Below are 22,666 nucleotides of genomic sequence, written 5' to 3'. Positions count from 1 at the left end.
GTCTGCCATTTTTTTTAGGAGGGGTGACAATATGTTAAATTCCAATGGATGTTTTTCAAATGTTGACGAGCAATAAGCAAGTGGTATCACTGAAAACTGCAGGAGACAAAAAAGGCAAAAAAAAAAAAACAGTACGAGGAAAGTTTGAAGAAAGAAAAAAAAATTACTATGTTTCAGTTTGGGGATCATTGTGCACAACTGAGCTGTGGCCACAGAACTAACTGCTCTATGGATGATTCAGGCATTTCAAGGTCTCTTGTGCGCTTCATTGTAATGAAAGTATCTGCTGATTGTACTTCAAGACTCGTGTCATATGGGGTAGCCAACGGGACCATAAAAATACTTCGTTGTAATGAAAATTTCATTGTAAAGATATTCGTTTTATTCTCTATAATAAAATTAATTAATTTCTTTCAGTAAAAATCTACGAATTTTATAAAGGAATTTATCATTGCTTTTCACCTGGGTATATTTTAAAATATGCAAAGATTTCAAATGTCTGTACTTGCCTGTCTAGATGTTTAGAAGGCACACCAATCAATGCCCATTGCATTTCAATTTAATTTCATATTTTAATTTTTACATTCATTCACATATTTTTCCTCCAAGAAAACACTGCATTCCACATATCATCTGTGCCATACATTGATTTGTAATAGGGATTTATTTTGTTCTATTGCGCCTTATTTCTTACCTGCTAGTTTATTTTGACAAGTTCTTAATTTTTATGTAAATTATAACAATAATTAAATATGTTCTCTCATGTAACGTTTCAGAAACTCTTTCTTCATGCAAAGCATATTTACAAATTATTAGATGAGAATTAAGGAGAAGGGCGGCATGGTGGTGCAGTGGTAGCACTGCTGCCTCGCAGTAAGGAGACCTGGGTTCGCTTCCCAGGTCCTCCCTGTGTGGAGTTTGACTGTTCTCCCCGTGTCTGCGTGGGTTTCCTCTGGGTGCTCCGGTTTCCTCCCACAGTCTAAAGACATGCAGGTTAGGTGCATTGGTGATTCTAAATTGTCCCTAGTGTGTGCTTGGTTTGTGCGTGTGCATTCTACAGTGGGCTGGTGCCCTGCCCAGGATTTGTTGCCTGCCTTGTGCCCTGTGTTGGCTGGAATTGGCCCCAGCAGACCCCCGTGACCCTGTAGTTAGGATATAGCGGGTTGGATAATGGATGGATGGAATTAAGGAGAATATTCAGTAAAACTCACTTTAAGAAACTTAAAGCATTCAGTGTGTGTCTTATAGCTTGTGTTTTTTTATGTCAGTTGAAAACAAATTGTAATTAGATAAGTAAATGGAAATATGTTTATCACAGTTGAACTGGAGCATGTTATATGATATGGTATACAGCATCAGATAAGAAAGGTTGAAAAATAATTTCACTGTTTTAATGATTTTGTAGTAGGTTTGTTTACTATTAATTACTGTGAAAGGTTTAGACAATATATCAAAGGTTCAATAATTATACCACTGATAAGTTAAAAACTTTTCTTTTTTCTTTTGTAGTGTATCCACAGGGATTTAGCAGCACGTAATATACTCTTGTCAGAAAATAATGTTGTTAAGATTTGTGACTTTGGCCTCGCCCGTGATGTTTACAGAGACCCTGACTATGTTCGTAAAGGCGATGTAAGTAGAAATCCAAGTATAGATAAACCTTACTGCATTCGGAATGTAGCAGATGTTATTTTGAAATTATTTTTACTGATGTGTACAACATAAAACACTGTTCTGCAAAATAAAATCTGTTCCTGTCAAAAATTAAAGGTGTTGTTTTGAGCATTAAAAATTCCTTTAAACAAATGTAAGTTCTTTCTTAAAATAGCAATAGATTGTTTTGAAACTGAATCTGTTATCTCGCGGAAAGTGTTGTAGAGAATTTCCAGTTTCAGAAATGGATTTAGCATACTTAAATCTATAAAGTACATTGATGTTTTTTGTGCAGGAGGGTTTTGGTGAGGAACAGTGTAATCATTAAAGTAGTCACTTTAATTTTATAAGAAAAAAATATTTTCTAATCAGATGTATTCAATCAGAAGATTCACAATAATAATTGATATAATAATTAACAGACCTTTTTTTATTTTTTGATAAATGCATTGGAAAAATATTATTTTGGTAATTAAGAATTTGCATTAATCTTTAGGCTCGTCTTCCACTGAAATGGATGGCACCAGAAACAATTTTTGACAGAGTTTATACAACACAAAGTGATGTTTGGTCATTTGGTGTTTTACTTTGGGAAATATTTTCATTAGGTAAATAATTTACTTTTCTTCAAATGGAAGTCCAGATTTCAGTTAGTATTTTTTCTAATGTGTGCAACAATACTTTTTCAATAGGTGCATCACCTTATCCAGGGGTTGCAATTGATGAGGAATTCTGCAGGAGACTAAGACAAGGCACAAGAATGCGAGCTCCTGATTATGCCAGCCCAGAAATGTAAGCATAAAACTTTTTTTATTTAAACTTGTATTCCATAACATCTAAAAAAGTTTGTTTCAGCTCAGTCAATGGTCACTCAGTCAGCATGTTCACAAAAATAGTACTGATACATCTGGAACAATGTGTTCAGTTAGTCCATAAAATATATACTTGATAGTTGCTTTATTATGTACACCTCCCTAAAAGAGAGGTGTTCCCCCATTTGCCCTCTTAACAGCTTGAATTCAACATGACAAGGTTTTAAAAGTGCTGTTACAGAAGCTGAAGTGTGCCCAATATGTGTTACAAATTAAGTAGTTCTGGATTTTGACTCTGAATAACTTGTTCTTATATTTCACACTTATTTTCAACTTTATTGACTTGGGATTTCCTCACTTCACACTTAATTCACTGTCATGTTCTTGAAAAAAATTCCCTGCCTTTTCTAGCCCTATTCAATAAAGTATAATCCTATTGAAAGCACCATTTTCCTGAAGGCTACAGTGCTCTTAGAAAATGATGCAACCATTAATCAGTGATGTTCAGACATCTTGGGGCATTCAAAAATTAATCTACACTGCTATCTAATGACGCAGTCATAAATACATACCAGCACATTACACTACCACCACTACCCTGCATTACTGACAATTGACTGGATGGATCTATGGACTCATGCATTTTTCACCATATTCTGATCTTCTTATCATCATGAATTAGAGAATATCAAAGATTATCTTAGCAGGGGATGTTTTTCATGTATAGTGTTTATTCTTCTTAGTTAATTTAAACCACAGTTTTTTGTTTTCCCTAACAATAGTGGATAGGTCAGTCAGGTTGGTATGCTCAGTCCACAGTAAGTTGCATTATGATATGCCTTTTTGACATTAATATCATACTGAATTGTTAGTTCATGATCACTCATTTGATTGTTTATTTTCCCAGCCTGAGTCAGCCTCCATTGACCCCTTTCATCCATGGTCTGTTTTTGGTATTAGGACCAACATTGGCAAAATGTTTGTTTTTATTAGTGCTCCATTTTATATATACATGTGACACTCCTAAATGTGAACATATCAGCAGAGCTGCTGTTTAATATACATTAATACTAATATTGTTTTACATCCAAAACCTTTCTAAACCATAAGTCTATCCTTTTTACCACTGAATTACATTCATCATGCATTTCTATTGACTTCCAGTTTTATTCTTGGCATGTTTGATCCTGTCATTGATTGAGCAGAAAATTACATGGGAAGTGCAAGGTTACAGTAGCTAATAAACTAATAACCATTTGTGCTGTTAGGTCAGTAAATATCAGAGTTGTGTCACTGATTGTAAATAGGAAGTGATATGTTTACTACAGCATGGTAACAGCAGATCATGGTAAATGAACGGTAAGCCATGTATTTTCATATTAAGGACAATTTGTTGATGATGCTAAAAATATGCAAACTTTTTCTTCTCTGAATTTTACTGTTATCATTTGTTCTTTTGTATTTAAACTACTATATGCCTTTAATGAAGTATATCATATGCATACAGTTTTGTAAATGGCTCACAGTGAGACCTAAATTGGTTTTAGATGTCAAAGAACTAATCAAAAATGGTGTTATACTTCTGTCTTTAACCCTGCTTGCAACAGAATTGTTTTTTATGTATGTATTTCAATTAACTACCATCAGAAGGTACATTACATCTCTGTTTTAAATTAAAATTTTGACAATATTTAATTGCAGCTAGTCATCAATTACACAATTACACTTACCAAGTTGCTTAAACATCTGCATAAAAGTAATAGTTACATCTGCTAATATATATGACATATAAAAGTAAATGATCTGGATCATCATATCATAAGTCCTTCTCTGTGGGGTTTCTTTCTCCAGACACTACTGTTGTTTCAACATCTTCACTCTGTGTGTTAGGCTGTTTATTAGTTAGTGCTTCTAAACTTTGGTGTGTGTGCCTGAATATGGCCTATCATCACATTTGTCTTTATTTCATGATTTGTGTGTAATGCTGTTGAGGTCAACACGGGCTGCTTTAACCATGAAAGTAGATTAAGTAATTTCTAGAATAATTAGATAGATGAATAATAGTCTGCTCATTGTGATTTTACTGCTTTATACATATTGGTAGCGTACAAAATCTATTATCCATGCTGAGTTATTGCACGTAAATCACGTTTGTTGCTTCAGTCCCCACTTCAGACTCAGTGTTTAACCCTGATTACAGCTCTTAATCCTAATCTGCAAGTGCTCAAAGTGTAGGCTAGTCTAGTCAGGGTGATTGTCATTTTGTTGGAAGCTCCTTTCATGTCTTCTGAGTGTAATATTTTTTTCTGTTAGTGACAAATGTGTTGAACTCAAAAAAACATTTGGCTATAAACCACTTGCCAGAACCAGAATGCAAGCAGTAATCAATCACTAACTGGTCTAATATGTTAGTAAACAGGTCAACAGGAGATTTTAGAGAAACCCTGAAACACCCTAAAGGGCTCATCCAATGACAGCTTACATATGCATTCTGCATGTACAGTATGTGTAATGTGCTTCATTAATAATACAGCAGTGCATTCTTCAAGACCAGTGTTAATAAAGAATCCCAAACAATGTATCAACTTTTATGTTGCTATAATCATGTAAGACAAGTAGCTGTTTTGCTGATTGCTCTCATGGTATGTTAATGACACAATCCATAAATGAGCAAGGACTCTTGAATATACTGTACTTCATTGGTTGAGTGCTTTATACGTGTCATTAAAGCTGAGAAAATCTCTCAGAAGGTTTACGTGAAGACCTGGAAGGTTTTTCTATCAACTGGTATGAATCTCTACTTTAGGGTTAATATTCCTAAGTATTTTCTTTGTATAAAAATTAATATTTCTTCAATCTATTCATCATATTTTTTCTTTATATATTTTGGGTTCGATAATGGTACAATCGGTAGTTATTACTGATTCCCAGATTAAACACTTCCTATACTGTGGTTTTCATTGCTATTTCTGTGATTATGCTTGTTTCTTTGAAGATTTCTGTAGAGTTGCAATCACGATTATTATTAATTTTTTTTTGATTACTCAGGAAGAGTAAATATGGGTTTGCGTCAGTGCACCTTGGTATAAATGACATCCATCCTATCCAGTATGTCTTCATATCTTGTGTTTGTTCCTACTGTTTGAATGGCTTTTAACAGAACTGTAATGGAAAGATGAAAACTGTAGGATGGAAGTACTCATTTATAATTGTTAAATAATTTACTGCTGTGCAAACTGATGGTATATGCGTAACAAACACAAAGAATGCTTTGTGCAGGCCTGTGACAAAAATAATTTAAAGATCATGTATGTATATGTTACAAATAACTTGCCTTATATTTTTTGCCAGATATCAGACAATGCTGGACTGTTGGCTTGGAAACCCTAAAGAGAGACCAACGTTTGTTGAATTAGTTGAACACTTGGGAAATTTATTAGAACTTAGTGCCCAAAAGGTATGGTGGACAAATTAGGTAACTTATTTTTAGTTTTATTGTATAGTCAGTTTTTAAAATTGCTCATTTATAAACAAAAATTAATAGTGTAAAATATAGAAAGAGTATATTTAGCTTACAAAAACAGTAGTAATAATTTCCATGGTTATTTTGAGGTATTTTGTCAGTGTCAACTCTGCACAAAGCTTTAAAATTCTCCCAGATTATTTTTTTTAATTTGGAATATGCAACAAAACTTGTTTACGTGCTATCATATTTTGTTACAATCAAATCAGTTCTTAATTGATTCAAAAAACTGTTACTTCAGAAATCAAACATTTTCTTTCACTCTTGATTTTTTTCTTTTGGATTACATTTAAAAACATGGGTACAAATCCATCACATGGTATACACAGGCACCCGCATATACATACAGGGCTAATTTAGAATGATCAATTAACAATACTTTTGAAATAAATAATGAACTTTTTAAAATTATAATGGAATTACAAGGTATCTCTTTCTGAAATATAGTAACATGTGCCACGTAGTGTCAATATTATATTTGATGGTTCCAAGAATTGACAAAAGGCACTGTTTTTATTTTTGAAGAAATAGACTACCACCTTGTAATGTAACTACTCAAACAGGTGTAAAAGAATTCCATATTGAATATTTATCAGGAACACGTTTATTTTGTGTTTAACATTTTAGGATGGGAAAGACTACATTCCTTTAACAGTATCAGGGAATTTGAAAGAGGACTCTGGTCTTTCACTACCCACTTCACCTGTTTCCTGTGTTACTGAAGAACAGTGCAATGATTCCAAAAACAACTATGCTAATGCTGCAGTTGTGAGGTAAAGACAACCATATCTTTTGCAAAACATTGCTAATAGGTTTTGTCCAATATACAGATGCTGAGAGGTGAATCAAACATTTTAATTACATATTTTCTATACTTGATTACCATGTTATTTGGTACTTTTTGATAATGAATATTTTTGTTGAGTTAGCACTGAAAACCGCCGCTTTCAAGGTGCATAACTTTCCTTTTGCTGGGGGCATATTTTGCAAACAATTATTTCTTAGGCAGTCATCTGTTGATGACTCCTGAGAAGAGCTTAGAAGTGTTTCAAATGATGTTGGGAGAATGAAACTGGTGTTGAACATGTTACTGATATTAAGTTATGTTAATCTAAAAAAGGCATTAGTTTTTGTCATTTCCTGATGCGGGTGGCGCAGTGGGTAGCGCTGCTGCCTTGCAGTTAAGAGACGCAGGGTCGCTGCATAGTGAATGAAGAGATTTTAGTTTAAGAAATATAATCCATCTATCATTGTATAAAAAAGAATGCAGCATAACCATACTTTACATTACCAAGCCCCAGAGCCCAACACAGTCACGAGTTCTAATAATGGATTTTTAATCCACCAAGCACAAAATATAATGATGCACCCAATAATCATACAAAACAATAAAACTCTTCTCCTTCTGCCTCCAGTTGAGTGTCACCTTCCGACCCTTATATTGGACCTGGAATGGCTTCCAGTGACTTGTCATACTGAATGTATGGTCAATGGACGAATATTTTAGACGTGCATATATGCTTACAAAAATAGATATGCATTTAAATAAATAAAATATGCAAATAAATAAATGCAATGTTAAATATTAATAAACAAATTAAAGACAGAATGATATGTGAGCATAAATAATTAAATGTATCATGAAAAGTGGATACAGCAGAACTAAATGTAAAAATGTGTGCAGATCCAAAGCTTCCACTGGTGGAAACCACTGTGCTATCTTGAGCTGTATCAAATAGGACTACCCTGGTGAACTCATTTATTTTAATAATTTTGATGAAGCTAAAAAAAGATTCATGGTATTACCACTAGGTTAACAGAGACTGGCTCTGCATGTTCATCCATTTATCCTGCTTGTAGTTTTCCTACAGCTTTCCTGTGATTTTTGCACAGTGGTTCAAGAAATTCAAACATTTTTATCTATTAAACAAGTTATATTAATTTCTTCATTTTACTAATAATTTAAGTATATCAACAGTTGAATCTGACGCTACTGATATTTTAATAAAATTATTTTTTTTTGCCCATTGAAGACCATTTTGGTCACTTTAAGGATTATTTTATTCAGTCTTTTGGTTGTGAATTATTAAATGCCAAAGCGGCATTTTGAATCATAGTTTCTTATGGCTGCTGTCTTTTTGCACCAGGTTAGTATGCGGTGACTAAGCTGTTTACGGGTAAAAAGCCTGTTGCTTGTCCCATGTTCTCTGCTATTGTACTCATGACAGCATTGCATGATTCTTATAGAAAAAGGGCATGGTTATGGAGTTATCCATGTATTGGGTTCCTTACTTTATTTCACATTTTTCGCTGAAATAGTGAAAGCTAAAGATCACATCACATGTGTATTAGATTTAGTTTTTTGTTTCTTATATCTTTCTTCCAGTGTCCTCTTGCCTGTTCCTGACTACATCTTTAGCTTACCTCTTTGCTCCTTTATCTCCACTATTGCATTATATGTTTCTGTCTTTTCGTATTCTTAACACACACTATATTGTCTAATAAAGGGGCTGCCATTTTCCAATCTGTTGTACTTTACAGTTTTTTTGCAGATGTAAAATATTTTTAGTGTTTTTTTCAGGCTCAACAATATAGAAGATATCTTACAATTGTCTCTGACACTGCTGTAGAACTGGTGGTCTTGACTACTCTTGACAGTAAAATAAAATCCTGTAGTCTATAGTGAATGCCATGGAGGACAGATAACACTTTATCAGGGAGTAAAGCCATGTTGTGTGTTTTTGAGTTTTTGGCTTTATTCCAGTCAGGTTCATTACAACTGCAAATAAAGTAAGCCATGTTCTGCTTACTTTTGTCAGGACTTTATGTTTGTACTTCTGGATTCTCATATCTCTATTTCTTGTCTGTTGTCTTTTGCCTTAGTCCTTGTTTGTTGTTTGCACTTACTCTGTGAGTCAACCTCTGAACTTCTTGACCTTTCCTATGTTGTCTTACTCCCATTTGAGATAAATAAAAAATGTCAGCATAATTAAGTTTAAACTTTCGCATGTCCATCTATGTCCTGAAGCCCATGCACAACCAAAATAGGTGGTGCCTTGTGGATGTTATTGGTGAAGACAACTTTGTGTTTTATGAGCTGAAGATCAGACTGTTACAAACCTGTAAAATAATTAAGTCAGTTATAATAAAAGGTCTAGTAAATCAAAAATTGTTTTGCTCTTTTAATGAACTGGTTTGATATCTCCATTCTGTTTCTAAATGAAAATTAACAGAACAGAAAAAAAAGGTTCCAAAACCCTTTATCTCGCATTGATTTTATATATTCAACTTATGCTATATGTTATTCATAAAGGATACTTTTAAAATTTGATAGATTTACATTTAAAAAAATATATAATATATTGAGCCATTATTTACTTGTTTAAGTAGCAGGTATGGCCAAGGTGGCAAGAGGAAAAGTCGGCCAGTTAGCGTGAAAACCTTTGAGGATATTCCAGTGGAGCAAACAATGGCTATCGTAAGTGATATCATGAATTTTGCTTCTTCCTATTTGCTGCATATTTGCTTGCTCAAAGCCTGCAGGTCATAAGTTCAATCACCATCTGGAGTCAAGTTGCCTAAAAGGAAAAAAACAAAGGATGAAGGGATGTGGCGTATTTAGAATGATTCACTGTCTATCATTCCATTTGTAGCAAGCCAGTCTGAGCAGACAGTTTTTCACAATAATGCAGTGAATACTGTTACGACTCTGATATCAATGTGTTTCCCTGTAGGACAATCAGACAGACAGTGGAATGATCCTATCTTCAGAGGAGCTGAAAGTTCTGGAGAATCAGCATAATCAAATTTTGAAATTTAGGTGAGTTTTCATTTATAGGCATGCTGATATTCTTGTAGATCAATAGCAGCATTCCCAGATCTTTACTCAAAAGAAGGCTGGGTACCAGTTTCATATATTTTCTTGATCACATTCTGGTAGTTTCAATTTAAGTTTGTCACTTGGAATAAATCTTGGTTAACAATAGCATGGTGCTCTCTGGTTAGTGCTGAAAACCTCATAATTACAAGAAACTTGGCTTAAATCACTATCTAAAGTTTATACATTCCAATTCTGTTTATAATCTGCATTCCTCTCACATGCACATGAAGTTGACTATTGGCTAATAGTGTCCTGCAGTGGCTTATGATGTACATGTTAAAGCTGCGAAGATGAACTGCGGTTTTGCACTAATTAAATTGAACTAAATAATAAATTTACATCTCAACTTTACTTTGAATTTTGTAGTATTAGCAGTGTTGTAATATAGTCACAGTGGCTCCACACTATCAATTATTTTTATTATTTTTGATTTGATATTCTTTGTTAATCTCCAAGGGGAAATTGTCTTTTCACATGACCTTTGGGAGTCAGAGTGCAGGGTCAGCCATTGTACAATTGGAGACTCACAATTACAAAATAGACTTTATGCTCTTATTAGGCGCACCTAAACCTAGAAAAATGTTCATATAATCTAGGCATCATACCATATGTGCAGGCCATGCTGTTTAGAGCAGGTAGGCCATGTGTGTAAGTAATTAATGGAGAAAATCAGCAGAGCTGAAGCATAAATTGGCTTTGAGGGCAACATGGTAAGTGGTCATTAGATGTATTAGCACAACAAAAATAAATTGAACTGAGACAACATTAGTAAACCAAGAACATTTACACTGTTGGATTTGTCATGAACAGCAGTGTCATGGTTTTATGAAAATGGGCTATCACCCTAAAAACTTTCAAACTGGAAAGAAACAACCTTTAATGAAAAAGCCAGACAGAGATTGGTGTACTTGTGCAAAGTAACAGATTGACAGATACATTCCTTTAATCAAAACCAGAAAAAATATAAACCATTTTTTTGAATAGTTAATTTATGAAACAGAAAAAAACATGAATAAATCTGATGTTTTTGGAGAATTCAGGTACATACAGTAGCACTTTCAAAATAGTCGAAATTATTCTAGACAGTTTTAGAGAAAGGTGGTATGGTGATGCAGTGGTTAGTGCCACTGCCTCACAGCTCTAGGTGACTGGGTTTGAATTCCAGACCAGTCACAGTCTATGTGTGTTTTACATATTAATCTTCTTCTTTCGGCTGCTCCCATTAGGGGTTCTTCTTCCATATCTCTCTGTCCTCTGCATCTTGTTCTGTTACACCCATCACCTGCATGTCCTCTCTCACCACATCCATAAACCTTCTCTTAGGCCTAACTCTTTTTCTTTTTCCTGGCAGCTCTATCCTTAGCATCCTTCTCCCAATATACTCAGTATCTCTCCTCTGCACATGTCCAAACCAATGCAATCTCGTCTCTCTGACTTTGTCTCCCAACCGTTCAACTTGAGCTGACCCTCTAATGTACTCATTTCTAATCCTATCCATCCTCGTCACACCCAGTGCAAATCTTGGCATCTTTAACTCTGCTACCTCCATCTCTGTCTCCTGCTTTCTGGTCAGTGCCACTGTCTCCAACCCATATAACACTTTAACTCTTGCTGATACCCGTCTGTCACAAATTACTCGTGACACTCTTCTCCACCCTGCCTGTACTCTCTTTTTCACCTCTCTTCCACAATCCCCGTTACTCTGTACTGTTGATCCCAAGTATTTAAACTCATCCACCTTCTCCAACTCTACTCCCTGCATCCTCACCATTCCACTGACCTCCCCCTCATTTACACACATGTATTCTGTCTTGTTCCTACTGACCTTCATTCCTCTCCTCTCTAGAGCATATCTCCACCTCTCCAGGGTCTCCTCAACCTGCTCCCTACTATCGCTACAGATCACAATGTCATCAGCAAATGTTTTACACATTAATAGTAATAATAATTCTTTACATTTATATAGCAATTTTTCTCACTACTCAAAGTGCATCTACACAGGGACCCGGAATTCAAACTCACGATTTCCATACTGCGAATCAGCAGCACTACAACTGCACCACCTGTGTGGTTCCACTGCTTGGGTTTCTCTCACGTATTCGAAAGATATACAGGTTAGATTCATTGGTGACTCTGAATTGCCCATTATGTTGGCATTCACAAGTATGCTGTGTGGTGCCCAAGGGTTTCCTACTTCATGCACGGTGCTTCTGAGATACGGTCTGAAATAGATGAATAGATAGTTGAAACACATATTTACGCAACAGATATTATGGGAAAGAAAATGGTCATTTATATAAGTAGTTCACTACATACAAAATATTTGCAATAAACACTTTTAAATGATAAACATTAAAAGTGGCCTAACAAAAACAGATCAACAGTATTTGAAGTACTAAGTACAGTATTTCAAAATGACATTATTTTGAAATTACATTAAGAGGATTCTTTTTCATTTTTCTAAACAATGCAAATATTTCCACTGTTTAATTTTTATGTACTGCATACGGATTTTCCATAGTTTTCCTAGACAGGTATGGTGTAAGTATCTAATTTAAGTACAAGCTTGTTTAAGAAGACATATATTAGTCAGCTTTGGGTTCTTCATTGCTTTTCTCTTGTTGTTTTCTAGCAAAAGCAAAGAGTCCGTGGCATCTGAGAACTCCAACCATACAACTGGTTACCACTCTGATGACACAGACACAGTCATTTACAGCAATGAGGAAGCAGAACTTTTATATAGCCAGGAAACGCCTCCGATTTGCTGTATGCAAGCTGTAGAGTACGACCCTGTTGTCCGCTATAGTGCTCCACCTGTGTGAGACAAACTTGTTTTGCAGACTTCCTGACCGCTACAAAACACAAAAATATTACCAGCTATGGCCAACTGTTGCCAGTCACTGTCTCTCTTTCCTGGAAATCCCAGTGCTGGCCATCACAGTGATTAAGCTCTGCAGTAAGGCAAATGTTTAAAGAGGAGTGAGTGGAGTGGCTTTTTAATGTATATAAGATCTGTTATTTTTAATATGGGACACAAGGACTTCTGCAGGAGTTACATCTGTTTGAACTGTACAACAATGATGTGGACATTGCCAGTGTTGCCACCCACCGAAAATGCAGGAATGTGGCACGTGATTTAAAACATACATGCAGCTTGTGATCATACATTTTTCCACAAATGGTATACTTTGTAGCATATGTTATGCTTTTGGAATTGTACTTAAAGAGAATGACATATTTATAGCAACATGATGACATTTCTTTAGAAATAAATGTAATATATTACTTGAAAATTTTGTAATATCTTTTTGAATTTGTCATTTAAGACCCTAAATGTATTGTTTCACTTTTATCATTACAACATTGCCAAATGAGCTAAAGCATGTAAGTGCTTTTCTGTTGTTTTTGTACATTTTCAGGAAATATGCTATGCTTGTTTATTGCAAAAGAATCTATTTGCTATCTAAACTTTTGTAATCTAACATTATCATGAATAAAACTAGTTTTATAAAATAAAAGTGCTTGCTGGACAAGCCTTAGCTCTTTCCGTAAAAGTACTACATAGTATGTATCTGGGTAATTGAGTTTTTATTGCCCACATAAACATCCGAACAAAGTATCTTATTTTATGGAAGTCTCTGAATTTTTAGAGCTAATTTCTCGATGTAGCCTTTGTTATATTTATTCATATGTTCTTCCTGAAAAAAAGGTCTTTCAAAGAATTTCAGCAGAAATACACTATATACTTACTGAAACATTTCTGATACATTGTTTCATTTCATAGTGTTTTAAGCTTGTTGACTTTGCATGCCATAGTTTAAAGAGTAAATTAAATACATTTACATTTCTCCTAATTATGGCAATAATTAGGAGAAATGCAAGTGTATTTCATCCATCCATTTTCCAACCTGCTGAATCTGAACACAGGGTCACGGGGGTCTACTGGAGCCAATCCCAGCCAACACAGGGCACAAGGCAGGAACCAATCCCGGGCAGGGTGCCAACCCACCACAGGACACACACTCACACACCAAGCACACACTAGGGCCAATTTAGAATCGCCAATCCACCTAACCTGCATGTCTTTGGACTGTGGGAGGAAACTGGAGTGCCCGGAGGAAACCCACGCAGACACGGGGAGCAAGTGTATTTAATATACTCCAAAATGATTACTGAATTTTTCTTTTAAAGACAGCTTCATTAATAGTTAGGGGAAAATTAATGATGAAAGGCATAAGTAGAAGATGATGGAGAGAAGACTTCTGTGGGCTGGACAAGAGTTCTGGAGTTTTTTTTTTGTTTTTTCTGTCCACCCTGGCCATCGGACCTTACTCCTTTTCTATGTTAACGAATGTTTTCTTATTTTAATTTTGTATTTTGTCTTTTATTTTTCTTTTCTTCATTATGTAAAGCACTTTGAGCTACTTTTTGTATGAAAATGTGCTATATAAATAAATGTTGTTGTTGTTGACAAGTATGGAGACAAGAGGAAAACCAGGAGAAAGAAGGAGAGGGATATAGTCGTCAAAAATGTGCAGGAGATCTGTTGTAGTAAGAAACAGATCATGATGGAACAGATAAATACATCTCCACTGCTGTGACCCTGGAGGAGAGAAAACCGAGATGTCTCAATGAATGTCAACACATGTAATGTTAATAGGTATGCCATGGCAGACAAAAAAGGATGTGCATCCATCCATCTGTTTTGCAACCTAATTAATCCAGTTCAGAGCTGTAGTGTAACAACAGCCCAACACCACTGAGTATGGACCTTCACAATACAGCCAATGGTCTCTTTCTCAATCCAGTGGCATTTTCCAGGGCCCAGTGTTCATCACTAATGCATTATCAAGTTATCCTTCACATAATTTTAAAGTTTAAGAAGAAATCAAAACATTAAAAGATTTAAAAACACAATATTAAAAATGAACAACTACAATTATTTACATCATTCAGTCAAAAAACATTAGGCAGCCTATAGGTACTCTACTTTCTTCATCTTTCATCAACTTCACTGGCTTTTATGAAAGACATAAAAACCGTGCAAGGCTTTTATCGACAATACAGAGTAGGGGCTTGTCTTCATCACTCCAGAACAATCCTACAGTAATCATCTTTTAATTGGATTCAATCATTGTGTGGATAAGTCTTCGGACAAAAGTGGATTCTTTGATCTTATCTGTCCCGCACTAAGATATCCATTGTTTATTTAACTCTGTTTGATACAGCCCATCAAACCCTGGCTTACATGGCTACAGACAAAAAGAGTCAGCAGACTAAGCAAGACTGTAGTTTAGCAAAAAGCAACCAATAGACCTGTCCCAGTCTGTGAGTAGTAGTTATCTTTGTTCACTTCTTCTTTTTGAACGACTTATTTAACTGAAACCCTTTATATTGAGTCAACAGCATTAATCAGGCAGCGCTACTACAGTGTAGCTAATAAGTGTTAATTCTACTTTAATTAGAACATGAATTAAAAGAATAAAACAAACAATTATATAAAGCATATTTGACTGAAATATACAAGGTGAAATTCATTGCCACATCTCTATATATATAAAATCCAGCATCTGTCTCTCTGTATGTATGTCTGTCTGCTTTTCACGAGAGAAATACTTAATGAATTTAGATTGTGTTTTTTTCTGTAATTTGCTTGAACATTCCGGTTGATTTTGCGACTTCTCAAATCGCACTAAGTATTATAGTTCAGTTGCAGCTCAGATTTATTCTTGTGAATTCAAGAGACAGGCTGCGGGCTGAGGGGATAGGGAGATGGGACCTCAGGAGTAGGGAGCTGGACCGGGCCATCCTCACTCACACACCAGCCTTCGTTTGAGTCGCTCTACCTCTCGCCACGTGTTGGAGTATACCTTGTCTCTGCTTAGTGATACGTTTGTTCAGCAGACATTATCATCTAGCGATTGTTAAAGTGCAACGATTGATGTTTTTCAGAGAAAGATCACAGCTACATGTGTTTTAGAGGGTACCTGCTCATTGACACATGCTCTTCTCCTCATGCGGGGGATGCTCTCCCATCAGAGCTGAACACGATCAGATATAGTATCAACGTTTGACTTTGGAGCATACCTACTTTCTGCTTGGCCAGAGATACCTTGCCAACTTTTACATTTTTGGCAAAGAGATCATAGCTACATTCTCGCCCCTGATAGCAAAACCGAAAATATTGTATATCAATAGCCCCTTGGATACAAAAGCTATCAATATAAATTCTTGTCAATACAAATTATTACATTTTTGTTTTTTTTTTATTAATTTTTAAAGTTTGTCTTGTTTCACTACTACGTAGGCAGAGCCGTGGGGGACATCTAGTATACAATAAAATCCTTAAATGCATGTCATGTGCCATGATCAGCGAGGGTTAATAGTCAGATGTGGGCCTTACCTTGCAACTCCTGGATTCTTTTGCAATGGGAATCTTATCAGCATTGAGAACAAGTAGGGCAGAAATTCTGAATGGGGCACCAGTCCATTACAAAACACATTCACACACACAGCTATGCTGTCATGTTCACTTAACAGAGCTGCCAGTTAATCTAACACAGCAGAACAGTGGAGAAAAACCGGCACATACACAGTAAGTACATGGAAACTTCACACACAGAGAACAGGCTGTGGAACTTTAATGTAGCAGCATATACCACTGTGTTTTACTGTGAACAAAAATAATGCATAACATGAAAATATGTGTGAAAAAATTATGGTACAGTACTTCTAAGTTACTAAATTCTTTTAAGTTACAATTAACAAAGAAATATATTATCTAATATCTATCACTGACAAAGACTGATGGACATGCAAACCTCTGCCAAAATGCATCACTGATGAAGATTCATTGTCACAGAACTGCAGGATGCCAAAACTTGGGCCTTCAAGCTAGTATTGCCTATTTTACATGAATATTACTTCTTTCTCCTCCGTTAAATTGGTATAGCAAATAGATGACTTAATTCTATAGAAAGATCTTAGGGCTGGCATTTAAATATCCTTATCTTATTAACAGAGTCAGGGAAGGTTTAGCATTGCTCAGACAGCCTTTGCAACAATAACGGCAAATTACATTATCTTTACAATACTGGAAGTAGTAAACACAACTCCTTTCATTTAACAATTGCTATATTCTATAAAAATGTACTTCTTCCTTTCGGTTGCTCCCATTAGGGGTTGCCACAGCGGATCACCTTTTTCCATGTCTTCCTGTCCTCTGTATCTTGTTCTGTTACACCCATCACCTGCATGTCCTCTCTCACCACATCTATACAGGTAAACCTTCTCTTATGCCTTCCTCTTTTTCTCTTGCCTGGCAGCTCTATATTTAGTATCCTTTTCCCAATATACCCAGTATCTCTCCTCTGTACATGTCCAAACCAACGCAATCTCACCTCTCTGACTTTGTCTCCAAACCATATAACTTGAGCTGACCCTCTAATGTACTCATTTCTAATCCTGTCCATTCTTGTCACACCCAATACAAATCTTAACATCTTTAACTCTGCTACCTCCAGCTCTGTCTCCTGTGTTTTGGACAGTGCCACCGTCTCCAACCCATATAACATAGCTGGTCTCACTACCGTCCTGTAGACCTTCCCTTTCACTCTTGCTGATATCCGTCTGTCACAAATTACTCCTGACACTCTTCTCCACCCCTTCCACCCTGACTGCACTCTCTTTTTCACCTCTCTTCCATAATCCCCGTTACTCTGTACTGTTGATCCCAAGTATTTAAACTCATCCACCTTCTCCAACTCTACTCCCTGTATCCTCACCATTCCACTGACCTCCCTTTCATTTACACACATGTATTCTGTCTTGTTCTTCCTGACCTTCATTCCTCTCCTCTCTAGAGCAAACCTCCGACTCTCCAGGGTCTCCTCAACCTGCTCCCTACTCTTGCTACAGATCACAATGTCATCAGCAAACATTGTATTCCACAGGGACTCCTGTCTAATTTTGTCTGTCAACCTGTCCATCATCATTGCAAATAAGAAAGGGCTCAGAGCCAATCCCTGGTGTAATCCCACCTTCATGAATACATCCGTCACTCCTACCACAGACCTCACCACTGTCACACTTCCCTCGTACATATCCTGTACAACTCTTACGTACTTCTCTGCACTCCCAACTACCTCATACAATACCACGACTCCTCTTGAGCCAGCCTGCCATATGGATCTCCAGGTTCATAAAGACGCAATGCAACTCCTTCTGGCCCTCTCTGTACTTCTCCATCAACACACCCAGAGCAAACATTGCATCTGTAGTGCTCTTTCCTGGCATGAAACTAATGCTGCTCACTAATCATCACCTTACTTCTTAACCTAGCTTCCACTACTCTTTCCCATAACATCATGCTGTGGCTTATCGATTTTATCCCCCTGTAGTTACTACAGCTCTGCACATCCCTCTTATTCTTAAAAATTGGTGCCAATACACTTCTAATCCACTCCTCAGGCCTCCTCTCACTTTCCAAGATTCCATTTAACACTCTGGTTAAAAAACTCCACTGTCATCTCTTCTCAACACCTCCATGCTTCCACAGGTATGTCATCTGGACCAACGGCCTTTCTATTCTTCAACCTCTTCATAGCAGTCTTTACTTCCTCCTTCCTAATCCATTGCACTTCCTGATTCACTATTGCCACATCATCCAACCATCTCTCTTTGTCATTCTCTTCATTCATCAGCCTCTCAAAGCACATCTCAAAGCGTCCATTTTCAGCTGAACTGAAGGCTTCTTTTTTGCAACAAGTGGTAACTTAAATGATAGGTCTTTTTGAAAAATGTTCAATTAAAGGCAGTCATGCTCTCCCCCTTCTTGCCCAGAATGATCACCCAGCTTCTTTTCTGCTAGCAGAGTGGCTAACATTTTTATTTTTTTTCAAAACAAAGTAATTTTATTAAATCATTATCATAGAAACTCAAGGTTATATTGCCATGGGAATCAAAAGCTGCTTGAAGGTGCAAACAGACTGGCTATACAAAACACTGTGTGGTCCCTTTTAACTATGCAAAATACTCTGAGACCTGCTTTGCCTTTCAGCTTGCTTAGAATGCACTGCACTACTGCACACCATGACAAGTCTTTCAGGCTTAGGCCCCTGACACAAAATCTTTCACCTGAAAAGGCCAAAATATCTCCCATGGAGGCTCTTACACATGTCAATAGCTCAGGCTCCATCTTGAATCCTTGTTGAGCTAAACTTTATGGACTCTCTGAAGTCAGTCACCAATCTTACTGGGGTCATATTCCAAGTAGTGTGAATGTGGTTGATGATGGACTTGCATCCTGTCCTGCTCAGGTTTCTGCCTTCTCTCAATTTCTGCACATAAACTGTGTCTATAAAAAGTATTCACCTCCTTGGAAGTTTCCACAATTTATTGTTAGATCGAGGATATTCTTAATGCTATGCAACGTGCAAGCTTGAGGACGTTGCTGCTACAGAAGCAGTGTACTGACTATACTTGTGCATGTATGTAGTAAAGTGTAAAATGTTATTTATAATTTAGTTTTTTTTAGTTATGAATTTCCCTAAAAAGAGATGATCCCTGTAAATAGTTAATAGCATATTAACAATTATAATTTTGTTGTAGTACGGGTGTTACTGTAATTATCCATCCATCCATCCATTCTCTTCCATTTATCCGAGGTCAGGTCGTGGGGGGCAGCAGCTTGAGCAGAGATGCCCAGACTTCCCTCTACCCGGCCACTTCTTCTAGCTCTTTTGGGAGAATCCCAAGGCATTCCCAGGCCAGCCGAGAGACATAGTCCCCTCCAGCGTGTCCTTGGTCTTCCCTGGGACCTCCTCCCGGTTAGACGTGCCCGGAACATCTCACCAGGGAGGCGTCCTGGAGGCATCCTGATCAGATGCCCGAGCCCACCTCATCAGACTCCTCTCGATGCGGAGGAGCAGCGGCTCTACTCTGAGCCCCTCCCGATGACTGAGCTTCTCATCCTGTCTTTAAGGGAAAGCCCAGACACCCTACGGAGGAAACTCATTTCAGCCGCTTGTATTCGCAATCTCGTTCTTTCGGTCACTACCCATAGCTCTTGACCATAGGTGAGGGTAGGAATGTAGATCGACTGGTAAATTGAGAGCTTTGCCTTGCGGCTCAGCTCCTTTTTCACCACGACAGACCGATGCAGAGCCTGCATCACTGCGGATGCCGCACCAATCCGCCTGTCAATCTCCCGCTCTATTCTTCCCTCACTCATGAACAAGATCCCGAGATACTTGAACTCCTCCACTTGGGGCAGGATCTTGCTCCCAACCCTGAGAGGGCATTCCATCCTTTTTCGGCTGAGGACCATGGTCTCGGATTTGGAGGTGCTTCACACTCAGCTGCGAACCGATCTAGAGAGAGCTGAAGATCACGGGCCTGATGAAGCAAACAGGACAACATCATCTGCAAAAAGCAGTGACCCAATCCTGAGTCCACCAAATTCTGTCCATAAAAGTTCTGAACAGAATCGGTGACAAAGGGCAGCCCTGGTGGAGTCCAACTCTCACTGGAAATGGGTTCGACTTACTGCCGGCAATGCAGACCAAGCTCTGACACCAATCGTACAGGGACCGAACAGCCCTTATCAGGGGGTCTGGTACCCCATACTCTCGGAGGAACCCCCACAGGATTCCCCGAGGGACACGTCGAACGCCTTTTCCAAGTCCACAAAACAAATGTAGACTGGTTGGGCAAACTCCCATGCACCCTCCAAGAACCCTGCTAAGGGTGTAGAGCTGGTCCACTGTTCCACGACCAGGACGAAAGCCACACTGTTCCTCCTGAATCCAAGGTTCGACTATACAATGGACCCTCCTTTCCAGGACCCCCGAATAGACTTTTCTAGGGAGGCTGAGAAGTGTGATCCCTCTGTAGTTGGAACACACCCTTCGGTCCCCCCTTCTTAAAGAGGGGGACCACCACCCCAGTCTGCCAATCCAGAGGCACTGTCCCTGATGTCAATGCGTTGTTGCAGAGGGCGTGTCAACCAGGACAGTCCTACAATATCCAGAGCCTTGAGGAACTCCGGGCATATCTCATCCACCCCCGGGACCCTGCCACCAAGGAGTATTTTGACCACCTCGGTGACCTCAGTCCCAGAGATGGGGGAGCCCACCTCCGAGTTTCCTCATTGGAATGCATGTTAGTGGCATTGAGGAGGTCTTCGAAGTACTCCCCCTACTGACCCACAACATCCCGAGTCGAGGTCAGCAGCGCACTATCCCCATCATATACAATGTTGACACTACACTGCTTCCCCCTCCTGAGACGCCGGATGGTGGACCAGAATCTCCTCGAAGCCGTCTGAAAGTTCTTCTCCATGGCCTCCCCAAACTCCTCCCACGCCCGAGTTTTTGCCTCAGCAAACCACCACACCCGCATTCTGCTTGGCCTGCCGGTACCTATCAGCTGCCTCCAGAGTCCCACAGGACAAAAAGGTCCTGTAGGACTCCTTCTTCAGCTTGACGGCATCCTTCACCGCCGGTGTCCACCAACGGGTTCGGGGAATTCCGCCACGACAGGCACCGACCACCTTACGGCCACAGGCTCCAGTCAGCTGCCTCAACAATAGAGGCACGGAACATGGCCCATTCGGACTCAATGTCCCCCACCTCCCACGGGATGTGGTCGAAGCAGCTTCAAAGTGTTGGCCATAGGTCCATCCTTATATTCTGGTTGCTCCATGTGCAGGCTCCTTCTCCGGATCCAAACAAGGACAGGAAAGGACTCAAACCCCACCTTCAAAAATACAGGAATAGCACAATGCCTACATACAGTTTTCATTCTCCCAACAAGGAAAGAGGATAGTGTGCTGACAGAAGACAGAAATATACTAGTCTGTCTTTAGGCTGACTATTCAATTATCCAGTTGTCTTTGGTTCTCTAGTCCTGTGCTTGGCTTGGCAATTCTAAATGCTGATGCTGAGCCCCTGTGTACCATACTTGGTCTGCCTGTATAAATGAGTCCATAACAGTGGGCACAGAGAACAGTGACATTAAAGTTAATAACAAAACCTACTATAACACCCTCCAGAAATGACCCTCTATCTGCTGCAGCCAGGTGTTACATGGGTGACCCCTTAGCCTGGTCCAGCCACTTGGGTCCCCAACAATGAGGATCTTATAAGCCGGATCACCCTCGGGGAAATGTGCCACATGGCCATAGTGCCGTAACTGATGCTCCCTCACAATGCAGGTAATGTGCATCATTCAGGACTCCATGAGCAACCGCACATTCGACACAAAGTCAAACCAACGATACCCAAGGATTTTCCAGAGAGACACAGGACCAAAGGAGTCCAGTCTTCGTCTCAGGTCACTGGATAGCGTCCATGTCTCACAACCATATAGCAAGACAGGAAGCACCTGGACTCTAAAGACTTGGACCTTCGTCCTTTTGCATAGATATCGGGAGCGCCACACACACTTTTTTCCAGCAACCTTATGACCCCCATGCTCTCCCGATCCATCTACTGACTTCCCAGGAAGAGTCACCAGAGACATGAAGGTCAACACTCTCTCCGCAAACAGACACACAGCTAATGGCTGTGCCCAAGAGGTCATTAAAGGCCTAGATCTTGTTTTTTTATCCAGGACACTCGCAATCCCAGACACTCAGACTCCTCACTCAGTCTCTCGAGCACCCTGATCAGAGTCTCCATTGACTCCGTGAAGATCACAGCATCGTCAGCAAGTCAAGATCCGTGAATCTTTCTTCACCAACAGATGCCCCACAGCCGCTGGACCCCACGACCTTGCCCAACACCCAGTCCATACAAG

At 38.5% G+C, this 22,666-nt stretch overlaps 1 protein-coding gene across 1 annotated transcript in view; it reads left to right on the top strand.

The window, feature by feature from the left end:
• Nucleotides 1-13,386, top strand: part of kdr (kinase insert domain receptor (a type III receptor tyrosine kinase)) — a 70,316-nt gene extending 56,930 nt beyond the window's left edge. The window contains exons 23-30 of the mRNA XM_028802232.2: nucleotides 1,510-1,632; nucleotides 2,150-2,261; nucleotides 2,346-2,445; nucleotides 5,817-5,922; nucleotides 6,616-6,761; nucleotides 9,379-9,466; nucleotides 9,723-9,808; nucleotides 12,501-13,386. Of these exons, the coding sequence (XP_028658065.2) occupies nucleotides 1,510-1,632; nucleotides 2,150-2,261; nucleotides 2,346-2,445; nucleotides 5,817-5,922; nucleotides 6,616-6,761; nucleotides 9,379-9,466; nucleotides 9,723-9,808; nucleotides 12,501-12,690 (951 nt within the window). The 3' untranslated portion in view covers nucleotides 12,691-13,386. The remainder of the gene's footprint in view (nucleotides 1-1,509; nucleotides 1,633-2,149; nucleotides 2,262-2,345; nucleotides 2,446-5,816; nucleotides 5,923-6,615; nucleotides 6,762-9,378; nucleotides 9,467-9,722; nucleotides 9,809-12,500) is intronic.
• Nucleotides 13,387-22,666: the final 9,280 nt, after the last annotated feature.

This window comes from Erpetoichthys calabaricus, chromosome 5 (genome assembly GCF_900747795.2).
Source record: "Erpetoichthys calabaricus chromosome 5, fErpCal1.3, whole genome shotgun sequence".
Lineage (NCBI taxonomy): Eukaryota > Metazoa > Chordata > Cladistia > Polypteriformes > Polypteridae > Erpetoichthys > Erpetoichthys calabaricus.
The sequence above is the reverse complement of the archived record's forward strand: the minus strand, read 5'-3'. Positions and strand labels throughout refer to the sequence as shown.